This window comes from Panthera tigris, chromosome A3 (genome assembly GCF_018350195.1).
Source record: "Panthera tigris isolate Pti1 chromosome A3, P.tigris_Pti1_mat1.1, whole genome shotgun sequence".
Classification (NCBI taxonomy): Eukaryota; Metazoa; Chordata; class Mammalia; order Carnivora; family Felidae; genus Panthera; species Panthera tigris.
Window position 1 is genome coordinate 89,321,071 of NC_056662.1, and position 20,071 is coordinate 89,341,141.

Sequence of the window (20,071 nt, forward strand, 5' to 3'; positions counted from 1 at the left end):
AGACAGAATGTCAGTTTCAACATAGTGCCTTAAGGAACCCTCCAGAGTGATTTCCACCCTGTATGGTTTTTCATCTTATATGCTAACTTTAAACTCTAAATTCCATTTAAAATTTATCTCGAATTGAGTGAAAAAAATAGATAAGAAACTATGTACATTGCAGTCCCAGTATGTGTTCATTCCAAAGCATGTATAACCAAAGTTGGTTTTTTGTTTTTTTTTCTTAAGGTGACAAAAAGCTTTCATTTCACATTCATTTTTTTTATTCAACCAAAAATTATTAAAGCTCTTACCGTGTTCCTGCGAGATACTATACTAGGTGCTACATTTACAGTAGTGTGCAGAATGAACATGCTCCGTAAGATTGTGGAGTGTGTGGAATGTTGTTATAGTTAGTAAATAAATAGACCACAAATAAGTACATAATTACAAATAATAAGTGTTAAGAAAATAAAGTAGAATTGGAAGAGAATAATTGGAACAGAGTTTTAGGAGCTCCTGAAAGCCTTTCCAAGGAAAAAACTTGAGAGACAAGATTTAGAGGGTAAAGGCAGGTTAAGTGGGCAGAGAGTGGGGAATGACAGTGTTCTGCCCAGAGGGAGCAGTCTGGGAAAAACTCCTGAAAGAGGAGAGAGTTGGATGCATTTGACAGATGAGAATTTAGTGTGGTTTGAGCAGAATAGTGACTAGATATGGTTAGATAGGTAAGTCCAAGATCATGCAGGGTCTTGTAAACCATATTAAAACATTTGAATTTTATTCTGGTAGACAACTGTGGTTTCATTTACATTTGTAAGATTTATTTGGCTGCTAGATAAAATTTATCACTTCATGGGTCAGAAGACAGGGAGCCAACTCTAGAAGTGGAAGCAAGGACAGCAGTAGTTAGACTGCTGAGTAGTGACTGTTGAGTTGGTTTACACATTTAAGGTTGTTTGTAAGGGTGCCGTGTAGAAGGTGGCACTGTTCACAGCATATAGACAGACATACAGTATTTTTTATGAAAATACACAGGTGGGCCTGAAGGTTTGAGTTCTGGAGCAGTGTTAACTCTCTTCCTGCCCCAGACAAAAATCTATACTTACACACCCTGCAGCTGTGCGTGGATGCCAGAAAATACAAGTGCACATACGCTTGTTGGCATATACACATGCATCAGGCTACACTGTCTTTCAACTGCTCTCAGCTCCACGGAGTTGATTGTCTTGCTCATCTACCCACTGCTTTCCGGGACTACCTGACTGTGGTGAACCTGACACAGTCACCTTTCTTGGAGAACCAAGGGTGCTGCTGAAGAGTATGCATGTGCTTGCTGCTGGTGATGTATGTTGTCTGGTATCTGGAAGTATTTGTGAGGAGAATGATCCCATGTGCAATTGTTACATTATGCCATAAAATATAATATCTTAATTTTTTAATTAAGGAAGGGACACCTTTTTCTAATTTCTTCAAAAGATGCTGTAAGGGCTAGCTATGTCCTGAATGCTAGAATCTGAATCTCAGAAGAAAGGTCCCAGCAGAGATAATATATTTGTTGGTCATCAGCATGTAGATAGGTAGTATTCCATCCATTGGTAGCTGATGAGTTCACTCAGGAAGAGAAGAGTTCTGACCCCTTGAGGAACTCCAGCATTGAGAGATTTGGTAGTAGTAGGGATACTGAGGATTTGCAAGAGACATGGGGAACAAATAAGAGAAAGTGATGCCACAGAAGTTGAGAAAAGCGTAATTTAATCTGTACATATGACCCAGAAGACTTAGTAGGGTCCTTGCAATCTATCCTTAAAAAATCCTCATGACTTACTTATATTTGCACCGTACTAATGAGACTGCTTTCTCATCTCTTACTGGCATATATATTTTAGGTACTCAGAAAATGCATGAAGTGCAGAATCCCAGATTAGAAAGAAAAAACATTTTTATAGAAGATCCTGTTCTAGTTGCTAAAAACTCTCGTATGTCCAGAGATATTCGTCACCTCTTTTTTGTGGCATCAATGAACTTCTCTTACCAGTGGACATGGGAATATTGAAATGTATTTTAAAAAAATAAAAATTACCTTCAAATCTTGTATTTATCACACAAGATTTTCCTTTGAATGTTTTCTATGTTGTATTACCATCAGATTAATCTTCCTAAAACATAGCTGATTACATTTTCCCTTTATTAGAAATGTACAATGATGTTGCATTTCATATACAAAGAGTACAGTTTGTACTCTTTAGCTTGGGATTCCATACCCTGCTGAATTTTGTCCCAAACAATTATGTTTTAATATTTCCCACCATTTTCTTTAATATATTGTATGTATATTTTATAATTGTATGATCTGGCCTGACCCTAAAGTGACTGTGGTTCTTATATACTCTTTGCTTTCCTGCCTTCTTGTCTTTGCTCATGTTTCACCTCTGCCTAAAATGTCTTTCTTCCTTCCTCTGCATATTTCAAAAAGCCTACTTATTTTTCAGGTTACAGTCTATAATATTCTCCTCTCTTTGAAAATCTTCCTGACTGGAAATTGTCTCTCTTCTGAACTGATACTCTATATATCTTCTGTCATTTGCTTCTCCACCTTATATTGTTGCAATTTATTGTACATGTCTGACATCCCCTTCTGATCACACTGCAACACTCCTATTGTATCTTTTTAATAGAAGCAGTTTAAGAGGTATGTTTTTTGTCTCTGTTCAACTTTATGTCTATATATTTGTTAATTGTACTACTTTCCCACTTTGCTGTAGGATCCAATGATGCCATCGCTCCAGACTTCCCAGCTGAGGTGCTAGGCACCAGGGATGATGACCTGTCCATCCCTGCTGACACTAAACATAAAGAGGGGATCTACAGTAAGAGGGCCGTGGCTAAGCCATCCTTCCCAGTGGGGAAAAACCCCCCTCAGAAAGATAATGCAGGTAACTGTATTCACTTTTTATATTTTGTGGCCTTTTTTTTTTCCTGGTCATCCAAAATGAGAATATTTTCCAGTCTTCATCTTATTTCTGGTGTTATGCAAACTTTTCTGTTAGCTGTTTTATTGGGTGTGTATAAGAAGGTAAAATATTTATGAAATCTTTCAAAATGCTTCACAGGCTTCTTAAAACTATAAGCTGTATTTTCACTGTGGGAAATAAAATAGATTGCAACTTTTGGAATAAAAAAATATCCAATCAGGTATATTTTACAAACTGAAATCCAGAAAATCTTGATTAAATTTGCCTCATGAATTTATCTGTCAGATGGTACAAACTAATATTTTCATAGGTTGGAAGTATATGGCTCACATGGTATTTTAAATTCTTTTCATTTTGCTGCTGACATTTAAAAATAAGATTTAGGTCTTCCCTGGAAAAATCAGAATATCTGGTTGCCCTCAGCTTGCATTCCTTCATGGCAATGATCACCTGCCCCTGAGTCATGGCTGTTACTTGCGGAGAAGATGTATATTCTGCTGTTTGCTTTAATTCTCCACACTTCTCAGAGCCAGTCTGCTTCATTCATCTACCTTATCTGTCTGGTCACTGTGGCTATTTGAATTTTCAATTTTATCCCCAGATAAAGGCCTTACTATTTTATAAAAGCTTTTAATATTTAGGGACCTGCTTGATTTTTTTTTTTCCTCTGCATCCTTGATACTATACTTCTTTAGTTGATACATGGTAGTATTTATTAAATGGAGACTCCAGGGGCCACTAAAAATTCTGCATGTGTAACTGTGTTGCTTTGTTCATTTACAGTTTTTTATTCCTTTGCATAGCTATTAGCCAAATAGGTGCTACTGATCCCAGGGCAGATTTTAAGCATAGGGTAGTTCTATGTTCCAGTTTGGGCATGTTTTGTTTTTTTGTTTGCCTATTTGTTTTAATGTTTATTTTTGAGAGAGAGAGGGCACATGCACGTTGTGTGCTCACGAGCAAGCAGGAGAGAGGAAGAGAGAGGGTGACAGACGATCCAAAGCAGGCTCCACGCTGACAGCAGAGAGCCCGATGTGGGGCTCGAACTCTTGAACAACTAGATCATGACCTTAGCTGAAGTCAGACACTTAACCAACTGAGCCACCAAGGGTGCCCCGTGTATTGTGGATAATACATGCAATATAGTAAAAACATCAGAAACATCAGAGATTGATAAACTCTAAATTCAGCGTAAAGGTTGCTGCTGAAAAGGCAGAGAATGGTATCACTAAGGCTTTACAACAGGAAATCATATCTGTAATATTTCTTAAGCTCTTTGGGAGACACATTATGTTATGTCTTTAGTAATGTCCACTGCTTTTCTGATTTTTTTGTTGTTGAAAAATATCCATACTTAGCAATAAGAGATGTATCTCTTTTCAGCCCACTGTAAAAACATATAACCTTGGAGTACCTGGTTGGTTCATTTGGTTGAGCATCCAACTCTTGATTTTGGCTCAGGTCATGATCCCAGGGTCATGGGATCGAGCCCCACATTTGACTCTGCAGTGAACATGGATCTGGCCTCAGATTCTCTCTCCCTCTCTCTCGCCCTCTCTCTCTCTCCCCCTCTGCCCCTTTCAGAGCCCACTCATGCGTACTGTCTCTCTCTAAAATAAAATGGGGCGCCTGGGTAGCTTAGTTGGTTAAGTATCTGACTCTTGGTTTTGGCTCAGGTCATGATCTCATGGTTTGTGGGTTCAAGCCCCATGTGGGGCTCTACACTGACAGTGCAGAACACCCAGGTGGGATTCTCTCTCTCTCTCTGCTCTCTCCTCCCTCCCTCTCTCTTTCTCTAAAAAATAAACATTTAAAAATAAGATAGTTTAAAAAATATATAAACGTTATTAACTGTATGATGACTGTTATCCTAGTTGTTGCATTGGTGATTTTAATATATTTAGTAACACTGTTTTATACTTGGGTTTTCTCATATAATAAAAAAGAAAAGAGCTGATTAAAAAAGACCAATAAGATAGATAAATCTCTAGCAAGTATGACCAAGAAAGAAAGTAGAAAGTATTAGACAATTTTAAAAGGATATAATTTCAGGAGATCTTAAAAAATCATATGAGTATTATACATAAAATCTAAATGGTGCTTTTCTAGATGCTTTTCTAGGATTATATGAAATATCAAAATTGCCTCAACAAAGTGACAAAAACTTGGAATAGACCAAAGAACTCAAAAGAGGAGTTCAAATTTACTTTTCTACTTTGAAAAAATACCTGATCTTTTTTTTTAACTGTTGTGTCAAATCAGCAAAGAACAGATTTAATTTAAAATGGTATTTTACTTAAACCATCGTCGTATACAGAAAAATATGGAAAACTTTCCAATTCATATTGTAAACCCACCATAATTGTCATAGCTTTTATATGGTGGGGCCTAGGAGATGCTTTTTTTCTTGATGTATGAAGAGGTTTGGGTTTTTGTTTGAGGCTTATTTTTTTGAATGGGGGGTTACTTGTCTATTGTGTTTATTGTCTTTTCCTTTGTCCTGTTGTCTTTTCACATGATGTCATTATTCCAGATGCCGAAGTTCAAGTTTCTGTCAGTGGGGATGAGAGCCTTTCAGACAAAAACCAGAAAAAGGAGATCTACAGTAAAAAGGCAGTGGCTAAGGCTGCCCAACCTGAAGAGAAAGAATTCTTGGAGACAGCCACTGCAGGTAACTAACTGGATTATCTGCATATTATTTTCTTCTAGCCTTCTAAAATGAGTATAAACAGCCAAGTATTCTCTATTCCCTTGCTGTCTTCAACTTTCCTCTGTGTTGCTCATATGTGAAATAGGATATTAGCTGCAAGTTTCTGGTATAGATTAACTGGTGAAATTAACATTTTTTAAAGCTCTTTAAGACATTTCTGGAGAACTTTGGAAAGATAGTACACAAGTTAATCTCATTGCCAGAAATTCACTTAATGGACTTTTAAAAACTTCACTGAAAAAAAAAAAATTAGTTCTAGGAGATGCTCACTCTCTAATACCATTGTTGTACGTAAACCTTTTATTCTTTAGGAATTCAGCTTGTTTACTTCTACCTACCTATCCTGTTAATTTAGTTCAATGGGATTATGCTAATTAAAAATGCCTATAATAGTGTGTTTAAGTTAGGATTCATTTTGGCTCTGAGAGATGAAAACAAAAACAAAATAGCATTGGCTTAAAAGAACACAGGGAATTTTTTCTCTTTCTTGTAAACATCCAGATATAGACATCCATGGATGACCTGGTACTCCACTGTATCAAGGAACAAAGCTCTGTCTCTCCTGTTGTTTCAACACTTTTAGCCTCCATTCTCATATGGTAGCCATCAGGTCCATATTCCAGCCAACAGAAAACAGAAAGGAAGAAACGAAAAGAAAAACATATATTCCTTCTTTTAAATATTTCTGAAAAGTTACACGTACCATTCCCCTTCCATTCTATTGGCCAGACTTAGTCACACGCTCACATCAAGCTGTGTTGCCAGGGTGGCTGGGAAATATAATCTTTATTCTGGTAACCGTATGCCCAATTAAACCAAGTTTCTATTTTAAAAAACAAAAACAAAAACAAAAATCTTCATTTTAACATTTAAAAAAAAGAATCACATGTTCATTCTGAAGCTTTTCCAGACTTGGCCACCCAGTAAGATACACACAGCCTCTCAGGTACTTGGAAGGTTATTCACAGCTCTTTAAGTGATCACGTAAGAACAAAGCGGTCACTTTCCCATAGCCAGACCCTGACTTCATCTTCCACAAGGACGCCTTACTCAAAACAGGCTGTGGGGTAGCTGCAATTCAACCTTGCCCCCATATTATGAAACCAGTGAAGTTAGCACAGGTCTTGTGGCTTCTTTCATTTCAGAGTGTCATCTTTACTGAAGTAAAACTTTCTGAATAGGAGACCAAAGTACTACCTGCTCAGCAAAAAAAAAAAAAAAATCTGTAATGCTCTAGATTGGAGGCAGGCAGTCAGCAATAAGATGAATGTCAGTAGCTGGTTCTTGACAGATTCTACAGCAGCCCTGGCATCATAGGGATTTCTCTCCCTGAGAGGTTCCTTTTTTTTTTTTTTTAAAGTAATCTCTACACCCAGTGTGGGGCTTGAATTTACAAACCTGAAATCAAGAGTCACATGTTCTACCAGCTGAGCCACTCAGGCACTCTTCGCTGTAAGGTTCTTAAGATGGAAAGATTCAAAGTTGAATCTTTGCTTTTTTTGGCTACTAGATGGTTTTGATGAATTTGCTGTGATCCAGGAGTGTTCAGGTACTTTTTTGAGAATCAGGCTTTGGCTAGAGTTATGCTTTAGCTGCCTAGAAAAGAAGTCCCTGACTCCCCCTGGTACAAAGTCAGGGAATGTGAATTCAGCTCATGGGTTGTTGTTTTTTTATAGATCTCTTGGTATGTGTTTGTCTCAGCAGGAGGCTTCCCAACTAGAAATTTATAGCAAAGAACCCCAAGGCTCCAGAGATTCACCTTCTCAGCATGCATTCAGCCTTTAATCATCTCAGGGGGCAAGTAGTCCATGGTGCCGCAGTGGGTGGTTCTGGAGGATGAGGCCATATACCGTAATATACCGTAATCTTAAATTCTCAGTTCGTTTAAGGAGCAGGTTCTCTGGCTTAATGTCTCCATGAAAACTCTCTTTAAACTATGGTAAGACAGGGCATTTGCGAATACTGTGGCCTAAGAGTTGCAGTCCTCTGCTCATCAGACTGACAGTTCGTGAGGTTCTCCATAGACAAGTCCAAGGGGTACATATTCTAGAATTAGGTAAATTCTGGTGGCATCATGGGAGTAACCATATAGTCTGAAAATACTTGGATATCTAAGGTGGGATTGGATTTGTACTTCTCAACTGATGCTTACCTCTTACTTCTTCAGTTGAGCTTTAAATAATACTTCAAGAGCCAGGATAAACTTGCTTTTTCTTTCCCCAAATAAACATTTAGGGAAAGTTTCTTTTACCCAGCAGGCGGCCAAATCAAAATCTTCCGAAGCCCATTGTTTTTCTGATTCTTTGTTTTTCTGTTTTGATGCCAGTTCCTTTTCAGAATTGTTTCCAAGGGCTGATGGCTAGGGCTGCTCTTTAGTAACCTAGGGACAGGACTAGGGACACTGGTTGCCTGCAATTGCTTCTGCCTCGGATTCTAAACCAGTATATGGCTGCAGATGGATTTTGTGCTCATGAAGGCACTCACTGGGAGGAATATGAAGGACACAAGATCCACCGAGTCTTGCCACTCTGTTGTCAGAGATTTATTTTGGAGGAAAGGAAAATGGATTTCAGAGGACAGCTGGTAGTCTCTGCCACGACTGTAAATAGAAACATTTTGGAGCATAATTAGCCACTTCTCTTTTTGTGTATTGCTTTTTTTCACAAGTTATGTTGTGTTCTGGGCAACACTTCAAAATTTTACCCCCCTTTTTGCTGTTGCTAAATGAATGTTCCAGAAATAGATCACGTTAATCTCATAATCAAAAAGTTTTCATTGTCCTTAAGAGTAAAATCTAAACCCTTTTACCACACTCTTTCAGAACAGTATAATCAACTACCAAACAACTTTTCAGACACCTCTTTTCTTTATAAATTCTATGCTCAAATAAACCATATACTTGCTCTGTTTCTTAGATGTTCAGTTGCTTTCCTGACTTTATTGTTTTTATATGTAGTTACCTTTGCCTAAAATGCCTTTCTTTTTCTATCTCAATGTGTATTCTAACACATTCTCAAATCAGTATTTTATTTTAGAGTTCTTTCGTGATCCTCCTAGCTAGAGGTAGTTTCTCTTCCTTTAAGTACATATATTTCTTTATCTGTCTTTCTCTTATGCTATAATTCTCTTATTTTGTATGACAGTTGTTTTTGTATATTTTTAAACTCCAATTTGGATTAAGAGTTTCTAAACACATTTCTAAATGGTCTTTTTATTTTTTTCTAAAATATCAGTAACAGTGCCTTTCACATATTAGATGCTCGAGAGGCATTTAAAAATATTTTTTGTCAACTTCCAGGTCTGGATACTGTGTTAATTTACCTCTCTTAGGTTCTAGTGGTGCTGCTGCTGCAGAGCCCTCAGCTCGACTACAAAACATAAAGATTGAAAGTCCAGCAGACACTGAAGCCATTAAACAGAATGAGGAGATCCATAGTAAGAGGACAGTTCCTAAGGAAGCCTGGACAGAAGATCAAGAATCCTTGCAGATAGATATTGCAGGTAATGAGATTGTGGCAGGGGAGTTGCGGGGAGGACGAGGAGGAGTGACAGAGAATGAGAGAGAGACAGAGCCTGTGTCTGTGTGTTTCCATTTTATTCTGATAATATTGCCTCATGATTTAAATAGAGATCCATTTTTCCTTTTCTTTTCTTTTTTTCTTTTTCTTTTTTTCTTTTTTTTTTTTTTTTTTTTTTTGCTTTCTCATGAAAATCACATCAGTGCTATGTGTGTTAGATGTATATATTGATTTGTAAGATAATTGTTACCATTGGGAAAAGAAGTTGTGAACTTAGAAACAGGATCACAAACAAATACTTTAAGGCTGATAGTACTAGAAATCAAGGATCATGTCTCATTACTGAAATAGGGAAAACCTAAAATCTGAAGGCATTCCAGAAGACTGTGATAAAGACGGAAAGAGCCTCAATACAAACTTTTAAAAAATTACAGTAAAAAAGAGCCAGGATCAGATTTATGTTTACCCATGCTCCCCTATTTCTTTTTCTTTGTTTTTTTTTTGTTTGTTTGTTTGTTTTGTTTTTTTTTAATTCAAGTTAGTTAACATACAGTGTTGGTTTTAGGAGTAGAACCCAGTGACTCCTCACTTAAATATAACTCCTAGTGCTCATCCCAACAAGTGCCCTCCTCAATGTCCGTCACCCATTTAGCCCAGCCTGCCACCCATATCCCCTCCAGCAACCCTCAGTTTGTTCTCTGTATTAAAGAGTCTCTTAGGGTTTGCCTTCCTCTCTTTTTTATCTTATTTTTTTTACCCATGGCCCCCTATTTCTAACATAAAAGAATATATAGAACATAAGTTCTTTATAGATTTTGGATGCTAACTTTTATCCGAAATCTTATTTGCAAATATCATTTCCTATTTCGTTGGTTGCCTTTTAGTTTTGCTGATTATTTCCTTCACTGTGCAGAACCTTTTTATCTTGATGAGGTCCCAGTAGTTCATGTTTGCTTTTGTTTGCCTTGCCTCGGGAGACATGTCAAGTAAGAAGTTGCTGCGTCCTAGGTCAGTGAGGCTGTTCCCTGTTTTCTCCTGTAGGGTTTTGATGGTTTCCTATCTTACATTTAGGTCTTTTATCCATTTTGAGTTATTTTTGTCTATGGTGTAAGAAAGTGGTCCAGGTTCATTCTTCTGCACGTTGCTGTCTAGTTTTCCCAAACCATTTGCTAAAGAGACTGTATTTTTTCCATTGGATATTCTTTCCTGCTTTGTCAAAAATTAGTTGGCCATACATTTGTAGGTCCATTTCTGGGTTCTCTATTTTGTTCCATTGATCTCTGTGTCATTTTTTGATGATTACAGCTTCGTAATATAGGCTAAAGTCCAGAATTGTGATGCTTCCAGCTTTGGTTTTCTTTTTCAACATTACTTTGGCTATTTGGGGTCTATTTTGGTTCTATACAAATTTTAGAATTGTTTGTTCAAGCTCTGAAGAATGCTGGTGTTATTTTGATAGGGATTGAATGTGTAGATTGCTTTGGGTGGTATCGACATTTTAACAATATGTATTCTTCCAATCCATGAGCATCAAATGTTTTTCCATTTCTTTGTGTCTTCACTTTCTTTCATAAGCTTTATAAGTTACAGTATTTAAAATTATAAAAGTTACTTCTGAAAGAGTTAAAATCAAACTACAAAACATCCAAACTATTTAGAAAAATGCTAAGAGTAACAGGAAAATAAAGGGAGGAAAAAAGTAAGTTTGTAACAAAAGAAAATAGAAAATACCATAAAATCGATAATGGAAGACATATATAAGACAATATAAACATTTATGGGATAAATTGATCTATTAATAAAAAAACTTCTCAAATTAGGTTAAAAAACAAGCTGAGTTCCATGCTATATAGCATACACATTGAAAATAAAATGACACAGAATGGTTGAAAATAAAGGAAAACTAGATATATATTAAAAAAAATACGGAGACATGATATTAATATAGACAACACCCAGACTGTTGCAGGAATTAAGGAGGAATATTTTTTTTGATATAATTTATTGTCAAGTTGGCTAACATAGAGTGTATACGGTATGTTCTTGGTTTTGGGGGTGGATTCCCATGATTCATCGCTTACATACAACACCCAGTGCTCATTCCACCAAGTGCCCTCCTCAATACCCATCACCCATTTTCCCTCTCCCCTGCACCCCCAATCAACCCTCAGTTTGTTCTCTGTATTTAAGAGTCTCTTATGGTTTGCCTCCCTCCCTCTCTTAAGGAGGAGTATTTTTATACTGATTTGCAATCCACAAAGAGGCTATTACACATAACTCTTTAACCATGAATTAGCATAAAAATATATGTAACATGAGAAAAAGATGCTTAACTGGGGAAAAGGAATTTTGCTTGGCGATGGGAGGAATGCAGAACAGACCATACACTAGCAGAAAACTCTAGAGAACCTTTAAGGAGAAATGGACAATACAGAATAGCAGTAGAGAAGTTGAATATATATCCTTGGCTCATGAGAGATCATAGAAATGAAATTATTTATAAAAAGCATAGTTGAAAATACATCCTGGAATAATGCAAATAATGAGGTTGATCATAGATATGTAGAAATGTTTCTATGCCTTAAAAAAACTTTAAAACTTTTCAACTGCCCATAGAACATTTATAAAAAGCTTTATTGACATATAATGCACATACGGTACGGGTCACCCATTTAAAGTATGCAGTTCAGTGGTTTTTACCCTATTCTTAGGAATGTGCAGCCATCAACACAGTTGATTTTAGAATGTTTTCATCACCTCAGGAACAAATCCTATACTCTTAGCTATCATCCCCTCTACCTCCTCATCACCTACCACTGATCTACTTTGTCTCCGTAGATTTTTCTATTCTGGACCTTAATACAATAATTAATTATTATGGAATCATGTAAAGCTTAGCTGGTGTTTTTAGGTTCATACAAGTAATAAAATGTATCAAAAATTTATCCATTTTAGTGGCTGAATAATATTCCATTGTATGTATATGCCACTTTTTGTTTGTTTTCAGTATATGAAATTTATTGTCAAATTGGTTTCCATACAACACCCAGTGCTCATTCCAAAAGGTGCCCTCCTCAATACCCATCACCCACCCTCTCCTCCCTCCCACCCGCCATCAACCCTCAGTCTGTTCTCAGTTTTTAAGAGTCTCTTATGCTTTGGCTCTCTCCCACTCTAACCTTTTTTTCTTTTTCCTTCCCCTCCCCCATGGGTTTCTGTTAAGTTTCTCAGGATCCACATAAGAGTGAAACCATATGGTATCTGTCTTTCTCTGTATGGCTTATTTCACTTAGCATCACACTCTCCAGTTCCATCCACGTTGCTACAAAGGGCCATATTTCATTCTTTCTCATTGCCACGTAGTACTCCATTGTGTATATAAACCACAATTTCTTTATCCATTCATCAGTTGATGGACATTTAGGCTCTTTTCATAATTTGGCTATTGTTGAGAGTGCTGCTATAAACATTGGGGTACAAGTGCCCCTATGCATCAGCACTCCTGTGTGCCTTGGGTAAATTCCTAGCAGTGCTATTGCTGGGTCATAGGGGAGGTCTATTTTTAATTTTTTGAGGAACCTCCACACTGTTTTCCAGAGCGGCTGCACTAATTTGCGTTCCCACCAACAGTGCAAGAGGGTTCCCATTTCTCCGCATCCTCTCCAGCATCTATAGTCTCCTGATTTGTTTATTTTGGCCACTCTGACTGTAGTGAGGTGATATCTGAGTGTGGTTTTGATTTGTATTTCACTGATGAGGAGCGACGTTGAGCATCTTTTCATGTGCCTGTTGGCCATCTGGATGTCTTCTTTAGAGAAGTGTCTATTCATGTTTTCTGCCCATTTCCTCACTGGGTTATTTGTTTTTCGGGTGTGGAGTTTGGTGAGCTCTTTATAGATTTTGGATACTAGCCCTTTGTCCGATATGTCATTTGCAAATATCTTTTCCCATTCCATTGGTTGCCTTTTAGTTTTGTTGGTTGTTTCCTTTGCTGTGCAGAAGCTTTTTATCTTCATAAGGTCCCAGTAGTTCATTTTTACTTTTAATTCCCTTGCCTTTGGGGATGTGTCAAGTAAGAGATTGCTACGGCTGAGGTCAGAGAGGTCTTTTCCTGCTTTCTCCTCTAGGGTTTTAATGGTTTCCTGTCTCACATTCAGGTCCTTTATCCATTTTGAATTTATTTTTGTGAATGGTGTGAGAAAGTGGTCTAGTTTCAATCTTCTGCATGTTGCTGTCCAGTTCTCCCAGCACCATTTGTTAAAGAGACTGTCTCTTTTCCATTGGATATTCTTTCCTGCTTTGTCAAAGATTAGTTTGCCATACTTTTGTGGGTCTAGTTCTGGGGTTTCCATTCTATTCCATTGGTCTATGTGTCTGTTTTTGTGCCAATACCATGCTGTCTTGATGATTACAGCTTTGTAGTAGAGGCTAAAGTCAGGGATTGTGATGCCTCCTGCTTTGGTCTTCTTCAAAATTACTTTGGCTATTCAGGGCCTTTTGTGGTTCCATATGAATTTTAGGATTGCTTGTTCTAGCTTCGAGAAGAATGCTGGTGCAATTTTGATTGGAATTCAATTGAATGTGTAGATAGCTTTGGGTAGTATTGACATTTTGACAATATTTATTCTTCCAGTCCATGATCATGGAATGTTTTTTCCATTTCTTTATATCTTCTTCAATTTCCTTCATAAGCTTTCTATAGTTTTCAGCATACAGATCTTTTACATCTTTGGTTAAATTTATGCGTAGGTATTTTATGCTTCTTGGTGCAATTGTGAATGGGATCAGTTTCTTTATTTGTCTTTCTGTTGCTTCATGGTTAGTGTATAAGAGTACAACTGATTTCTGTACATTAATTTTGTATGCTGCAACTTTGCTAAATTCATGTATCAGTTCTAGCAGACTTTTGATGGAGTCTATCGGGTTTTGCATGTATAAGATCACGTCATCTGCAAAAAGTGAAAGCTTAACTTCATCTTTGCCAATTTTGATACCTTTGATTTCCTTTTGTTGTCTGGATTGCTAATGCTAGCACTTCCAACACTATGTTAAACAACAATGGTGAGAGTGGACATCCCTGTCGTGTTCCTGATCTCAGGGAAAAAGCTCTCAGTTTTTCCCCATTGAGGATGATGTTAGCTGTGGGCTTTTCATAAATGGCTTTTATGATGTTTAAGTATGTTCCTTCTATCCCGACTTTCTCGAGGGTTTTTATTAAGAAAAGTTGCTGAATTTTGTCAAATGCGTTTTCTGCATCGATTGACAGGATCATATGGTTCTTATCTTTTCTTTTACTAATGTGATGTATCACGTTGATTGATTTGCGAATGTTGAACCAGCCCTGCATCCCAGGAATGAATCCCATTTGATCATGGTGAATAATTCTTTTTATATGCTGTTGAATTCGATTTGCTAGTATCTTATTGAGAATTTTGCATCCATACTCATCAGGGATACTGGCCTGTAGTTCTCTTTTTTTACTGGGTCTCTGTCTGGTTTAGGAATCAAAGTAACACTGGCTTCATAGAATGAGTCTGGAAGTTTTCCTTCCCTTTCTATTTTTTGGAATAGCTTGAGAAGGATAGGTATTATCTCTGCTTTAAACGTCTGGTAGAACTCCCCTGGGAAGCCGTCTGGTCCTGGACTCTTGTTTGTTGGGAGAGTTTTGATAACTGATTCAATTTCTTCACTGGTTATGGGTCTGTTCAAGCTTTCTATTTCTTGCTGTTTGAGTTTTGGAAGTGTGTGGGTGTTTAGGAATTTGTCCATTTCTTCCAGGTTGTCCAGTTTGTTGGCATATAATTTTTCATAGTATTCCCTGATAATTGCTTGTATCTCTGAGGGACTGGTTGTAATAATTCCATTTTCATTCATGATTTTATCTATTTGGGTCATCTCCCTTTTCTTTTTGAGAAACCTGGCTAGAGGTTTATCAATTTTGTTTATTTTTTCAAAAACCAACTCTTGGTTTCGTTGATCTGCTCTACAATTTTTTTAGATTCTATATTGTTTATTTCTGCTCTGATCTTTATTATTTCTCTTCTTCTTCTGGGTTTAGGCTGTCTTTGCTGTTCTGCTTCTATTTCCTTTAGGTGTGCTGTTAGATTTTGTATTGGGGATTTTTCTTGTTTCTTGAGATAGACCTGGATTGCAATGTATTTTCCTCTCAGGACTGCCTTCTCTGCATCCCAAAGCCTTTGGATGGTAGTATTTTCATTTTCATTTGTTTCCATATATTTTTTAGTTTCTTCTCTAATTGCCTGGTTGACCCACTCATTCTTTAGTAGGGTGTTCTTTAACCTCCATGCTTTTGGAGGCTTTCCAGACTTTTTCCTGTGGTTGATTTCAAGCTTCATAGCATTGTGGTCTGAAAGTATGCATGGTATGATCTCAATTCTTGTATACTTATGAAGGGCTGTTTTGTGACCCAGTATGTGATCTATCTTGGAGAAGGTTCCATGTGCACTTGAAAAGAAAGTATATTCTGTTGCTTTGGGATGCAGAGTTGTAAATATATCTGTCAAGTCCATCTAATCCAATGTATCATTCAGGGCCCTTGTTTCTTTACTGACCATGTGTCTAGATGATCTATCCATTTCTGTAAGTGGAGTGTTAAAGTCCCCTGCAGTTACCACATTCTTATCAATAAGGTTGCTTATGTTTGTGAGTAATTGTTTTATATATTTGGGGGCTCCCGTATTCGTGCATAGACATTTATAATTGTTAGCTCTTCCTGATGGATAGACCCTGTAATTATTATATAATGCCCTTCTTCATTTCTTGTTACAACCTTTAATTTGAAGTCTAGTTTGTCTGATATAAGTATGGCTACTCCAGCTTTCTTTTGACTTCCAGTAGCATGATAAATAGGTCTCCATCCCCTCACTTTCAATCTGAAGGTGTCCTCAGGTCTAAAATGAGTCTCTTGTAGACAGCAAATAGATGGGTCTTGTTTTTTTATCCATTCTGATACCCTATGTCTTTTGGTTGGTGCATTTAGTCCATTTATGTTCAGTGTTATTATAGAAAGATACGGGTTTAGAGTTGTTGTGATGTCTGTAGGTTTCATGCTTGGAGCGATGTCTCTGGTACTTTGTCTCACAGGATCCCCTTAGGATCTCTTGTAGGGCTGGTTTAGTGGTGATGAATTCCTTCAGTTTTTGTTTGTTTGGGAAGACCTTTATCTCTCCTTCTATTCTAAATGACCGACTTGCTGGATAAAGGATTCTCGGCTGCATATTTTTTCTGTTCATCACATTGAAGATTTCCTGCCGTTCCTTTTTGGCCTGCCAAGTTTCAGAAGAGAGATCGGTCACGAGTCTTATAGGTCTCCCTTTATATGTTAGAGCACGTTTATCTCTAACTGCTGTCAGAATTTTCTCTTTCTCCTTGTATTTTGCCAGTTTCACTATGATATGTTGTGCAGATCGATTCAAGTTACGTCTGAAGGGAGTTCTCTGTGCCTCTTGGATTTCAATGCCTTTTTCCTTCCCCAGATCAGGGAAGTTCTCAGCTATTATTTCTTCAGGTACACCTTCAGCACCTTTCCCTCTCTCTTCCTCCTCTGGAATACCAATTATGCATAGATTATTTCTCTTTAGTGCATCACTTAGTTCTCTAATATTCCCCTCATACTCCTGGATTTTTTTATGTCTCTTTTTCTCAGCTTCCTCTTTTTCCATAATTTTATCTTCTAGTTCACCTATTCTCTTCTCTGCCTCTTCAGTCCGAGCCGTGGTTGTTTCCATTTTATTTTGCAGCTTGTTTATAGCATTTTTTAGCTCCTCCTGACTGTTCCTTAGTCCCTTGATCTCTGTAGCAATAGATTCTCTGCTGTCCTCTATACTGTTTTCAAGCCCTGTGATTAATTTTATGACTATTATTCTAAATTCACTTTCTGTTATATTGTTTAAATCCTTTTTGATCAGTTCATTAGCTGTTATTTCCTGGAGATTCTTTTGAGGGGAATTCTTCCGTTTCATCATTTTGGATAGTCCCTGGAGTGGTGCAGAACTGCAGGGCACTTCCCCTGTGCTGTCTTGAATAACTCGCATTGGTGGGCAGGGCTGCAGTCAGACCTGATGTCTGCCCCCAGCCCACCGCTGGGGCCACAGTCAGACGGGTATATGCCTTCTCTTCCCTCTTCTAGGGGCGGGATTCACTGTGGGGTGGCATGGCCCGTCTGGGCTACTTGCACACTGCCAGGCTTGTGGTGCTGGGGATCTGGCGTATTAGCTGGAGTGGATCGGCAAGATGCACAGGGGCGGGAGGGGTAGGCTCAGCTCGCTTATCCTTCGGTGATCCGCTTCAGGAGGGGCCCTCCAGCACCGGGAGGGAGTCAGACCCCCCGCCGGAGGGATGGATCCGCAGAAGCACAGCGTTGGGTGTTTGCGCGGTGCAAGCAAGTTCCCTGGCAGGAACTGGTTCCCTTTGGGATTTTGGCTGGGGCATGGGTGAGGGAGATGGCGCTGGCGAGAGCCTTTGTTCCCCGCCAAGCTGAGCTCTGTCGTCCGGGGCTCAACAACTCTCCCTCTTGTTGTCCTACAGCCTTCCCGCTCTCTAAGCAGAGCTATTAACTTATAACCTTCCAGATGTTAAGTCGCGCTTGCTGTCAGAACACACTCCGTCCGGCCCCTCCGCTTTTGCAAGCCAGACTAGGGGTCTCTGCTTGGGCAAGGAGCTGCCCCTCCACCCCGGCTCCCTCCCGCCCACCAGTCCATGTTACGCGCACAGTCTCTCAGCCCTTCCTACCCTCTTCTGTGGGCCTCTCGTCTGCGCTTGGCTCCGGAGAATCCGTTCTGCTAGTCTTTTGGCGGTTTTCTGGGTTATTTAGGCAGGTGTAGGTGGAATCTAAGTGATCAACAAGACGCGGTGAGCCCAGCATCCTCCTACGCCGCCATCTTCCCTCAGTCTTCCACATTTTGTTTATCCACTTACCCATTGATGGACATTTGGGTTGTTTCTACTCTTTGGCTGTTATGAATAATGCTTCTATACAAATATTTATGTACAAGTTTCTGTATGGATATATGTTTTCATTTCTCTTGAGTATATACCTAGGAGTAGAATTACTGGGTCATGTGATAACTTTATATTTAATCATTTAAGGAACTCTCAGAGTATATGCCAACATTGCTGCATTACTTTACATTCCCACTAGCAGTGTATGAGGATTCCAGTTTCTCAACAACACTTCTTATCTCACTTTTTGATTGTACCCATTCTAGTCGGTATAAACTGGTTTCTCATTTTGCTTTTGATTTGCATTTCCCTCTTGACTAAGGATGTTGAACATCTTTTTGTGTGCTCATTGACCAGTTGTACATCTTATTTGGAGAAATATTTATTCAGAACTTGGTGTGGTTTTTATTTGGGTTATTTCTCTTTTTATTGAGTTCTAAGATTTGTTTATGTGTTTTAGACACATTTTTTTCTATCAAAATTTTGACTTGCAAACATGTTCTCCCATTTTGTGGGTTGTCTTTTCACTTGATGATATCCCTTAAAGTGGAAAAGTTTTTAATTTTGATGAAGTCTATCTCTTTTGTCTTTTGTTGCTCACATTCTTGGTGTCATACCTAACCATCCTTTGCCAAATCCAAGGTCATGAAGATTTATCCTTATGTTTTCTTCTAAAGGTTTTATAGTTTTAGTTTTACTTTTATGTCTTTGATCCATTTTGAGTTAATTTTTGTATATGGTGTGAGATAAGGGTCCAACTTCATTCTTTTCCATGTGGCTCTACAGTTGTCCCACCACCATTTGTTAAAATGACTTCTTCTTTCTTCATTAAGTGGGCTTGGCACCCTTATCCAAAATCAGTTGACCATAGATGCCTGGATTTTTTTCTGGGCTCTCAATTCTTTTCCATTGATCTTTATGTCTCTCCCTGTGTCAGTGCCACACTGTGGTGATAACTATAGCTTTGTAGTTAAGTTTTGAAATTGGGAAGTTTGAGTCCTCCAACTTTGTCTTTTCAGAATTGTGTTGGCTGTTTTAGTTCCATATGAATTTTGGAATCAGCTTGGCAATTTCTATAAAGAAATCAGCTAGGATTCTGGTATGGATTGTATTGAATCTGTGGTCATTTTGGGAACTAAAAATAACTAATTTTTTTTAATTATTATTATTTTTTTTTAATCTGCATCCAAGTTACTTAGCATGTAGTGCAACAACGACTTCAGAAGTAGATTCCTTAATGTCCCTCACCCATTTAGCCTATTCCCCCTCCCACAACCCCTCCAGTAACCCTCTGTTTTTCTCCATATTTAAGAGTCTTTTATGTTTTGTTCCCCTCCCTGTTTTTATGTTATTTTTGCTTCCCCTCCCTTATGTTCAGCTGTTTTGTATCTTAAAGTTCTCATATGAGTGAAGTCATATGATATTTGTCTTTCTCTGACTAATTTCGCTTAGCATAATACTCTCTAGTTCCACTCACGTAGTTGCAAATGGCAACATTTCATTCTTTTTGATTGCCAAGTAATACTCCTTTGTATATATATACCATATCATCTTTATCCATTCATTCATTGGTGGAACATTTGGTCTCTTTCCATACTTCGCCTATTGTTGATATTGCTGCTATAAACATTGGGGTGCATGTGCCCCTTCGAAACAGCACACCTGTATCCCTTGCATAAATACCTAGTAGTGCAATTGCTGGGTTGTAGGGTAGTTCTAATTTTAATTTTGTGAGGAACCTCCATGCTGTTTTCCAGAGTGGCTGCAGTAGTTTGCATTCCCACCAGCAGTGCAAAAGAGATCCTCTTTCTCTGCATCCTCACCAACACCTTTTGTTGCCTGAGTTGTTAATGTTAGCCATTCTGACAGGGGTGAGGTGGTGTCTCATTGTGGTTTTGATTTGTATTTCCCTGATAATGAGTGATGTTGAG

At 38.1% G+C, this 20,071-nt stretch overlaps 1 protein-coding gene and 1 pseudogene across 1 annotated transcript in view; one reads left to right on the forward strand and one right to left on the reverse strand.

Annotated features, from left to right (window-relative positions):
- The window catches only part of ALMS1 (ALMS1 centrosome and basal body associated protein), a 223,181-nt gene that overhangs the window by 143,472 nt on the left and 59,638 nt on the right, over nt 1-20,071 (forward strand). Inside the window, exons 14-16 of the mRNA XM_042981739.1 lie at nt 2,742-2,912; nt 5,485-5,622; nt 8,992-9,162. Coding sequence (XP_042837673.1) covers nt 2,742-2,912; nt 5,485-5,622; nt 8,992-9,162 — 480 coding nt within the window. The remainder of the gene's footprint in view (nt 1-2,741; nt 2,913-5,484; nt 5,623-8,991; nt 9,163-20,071) is intronic.
- LOC122236917 lies at nt 7,098-8,286 on the reverse strand (annotated as a pseudogene).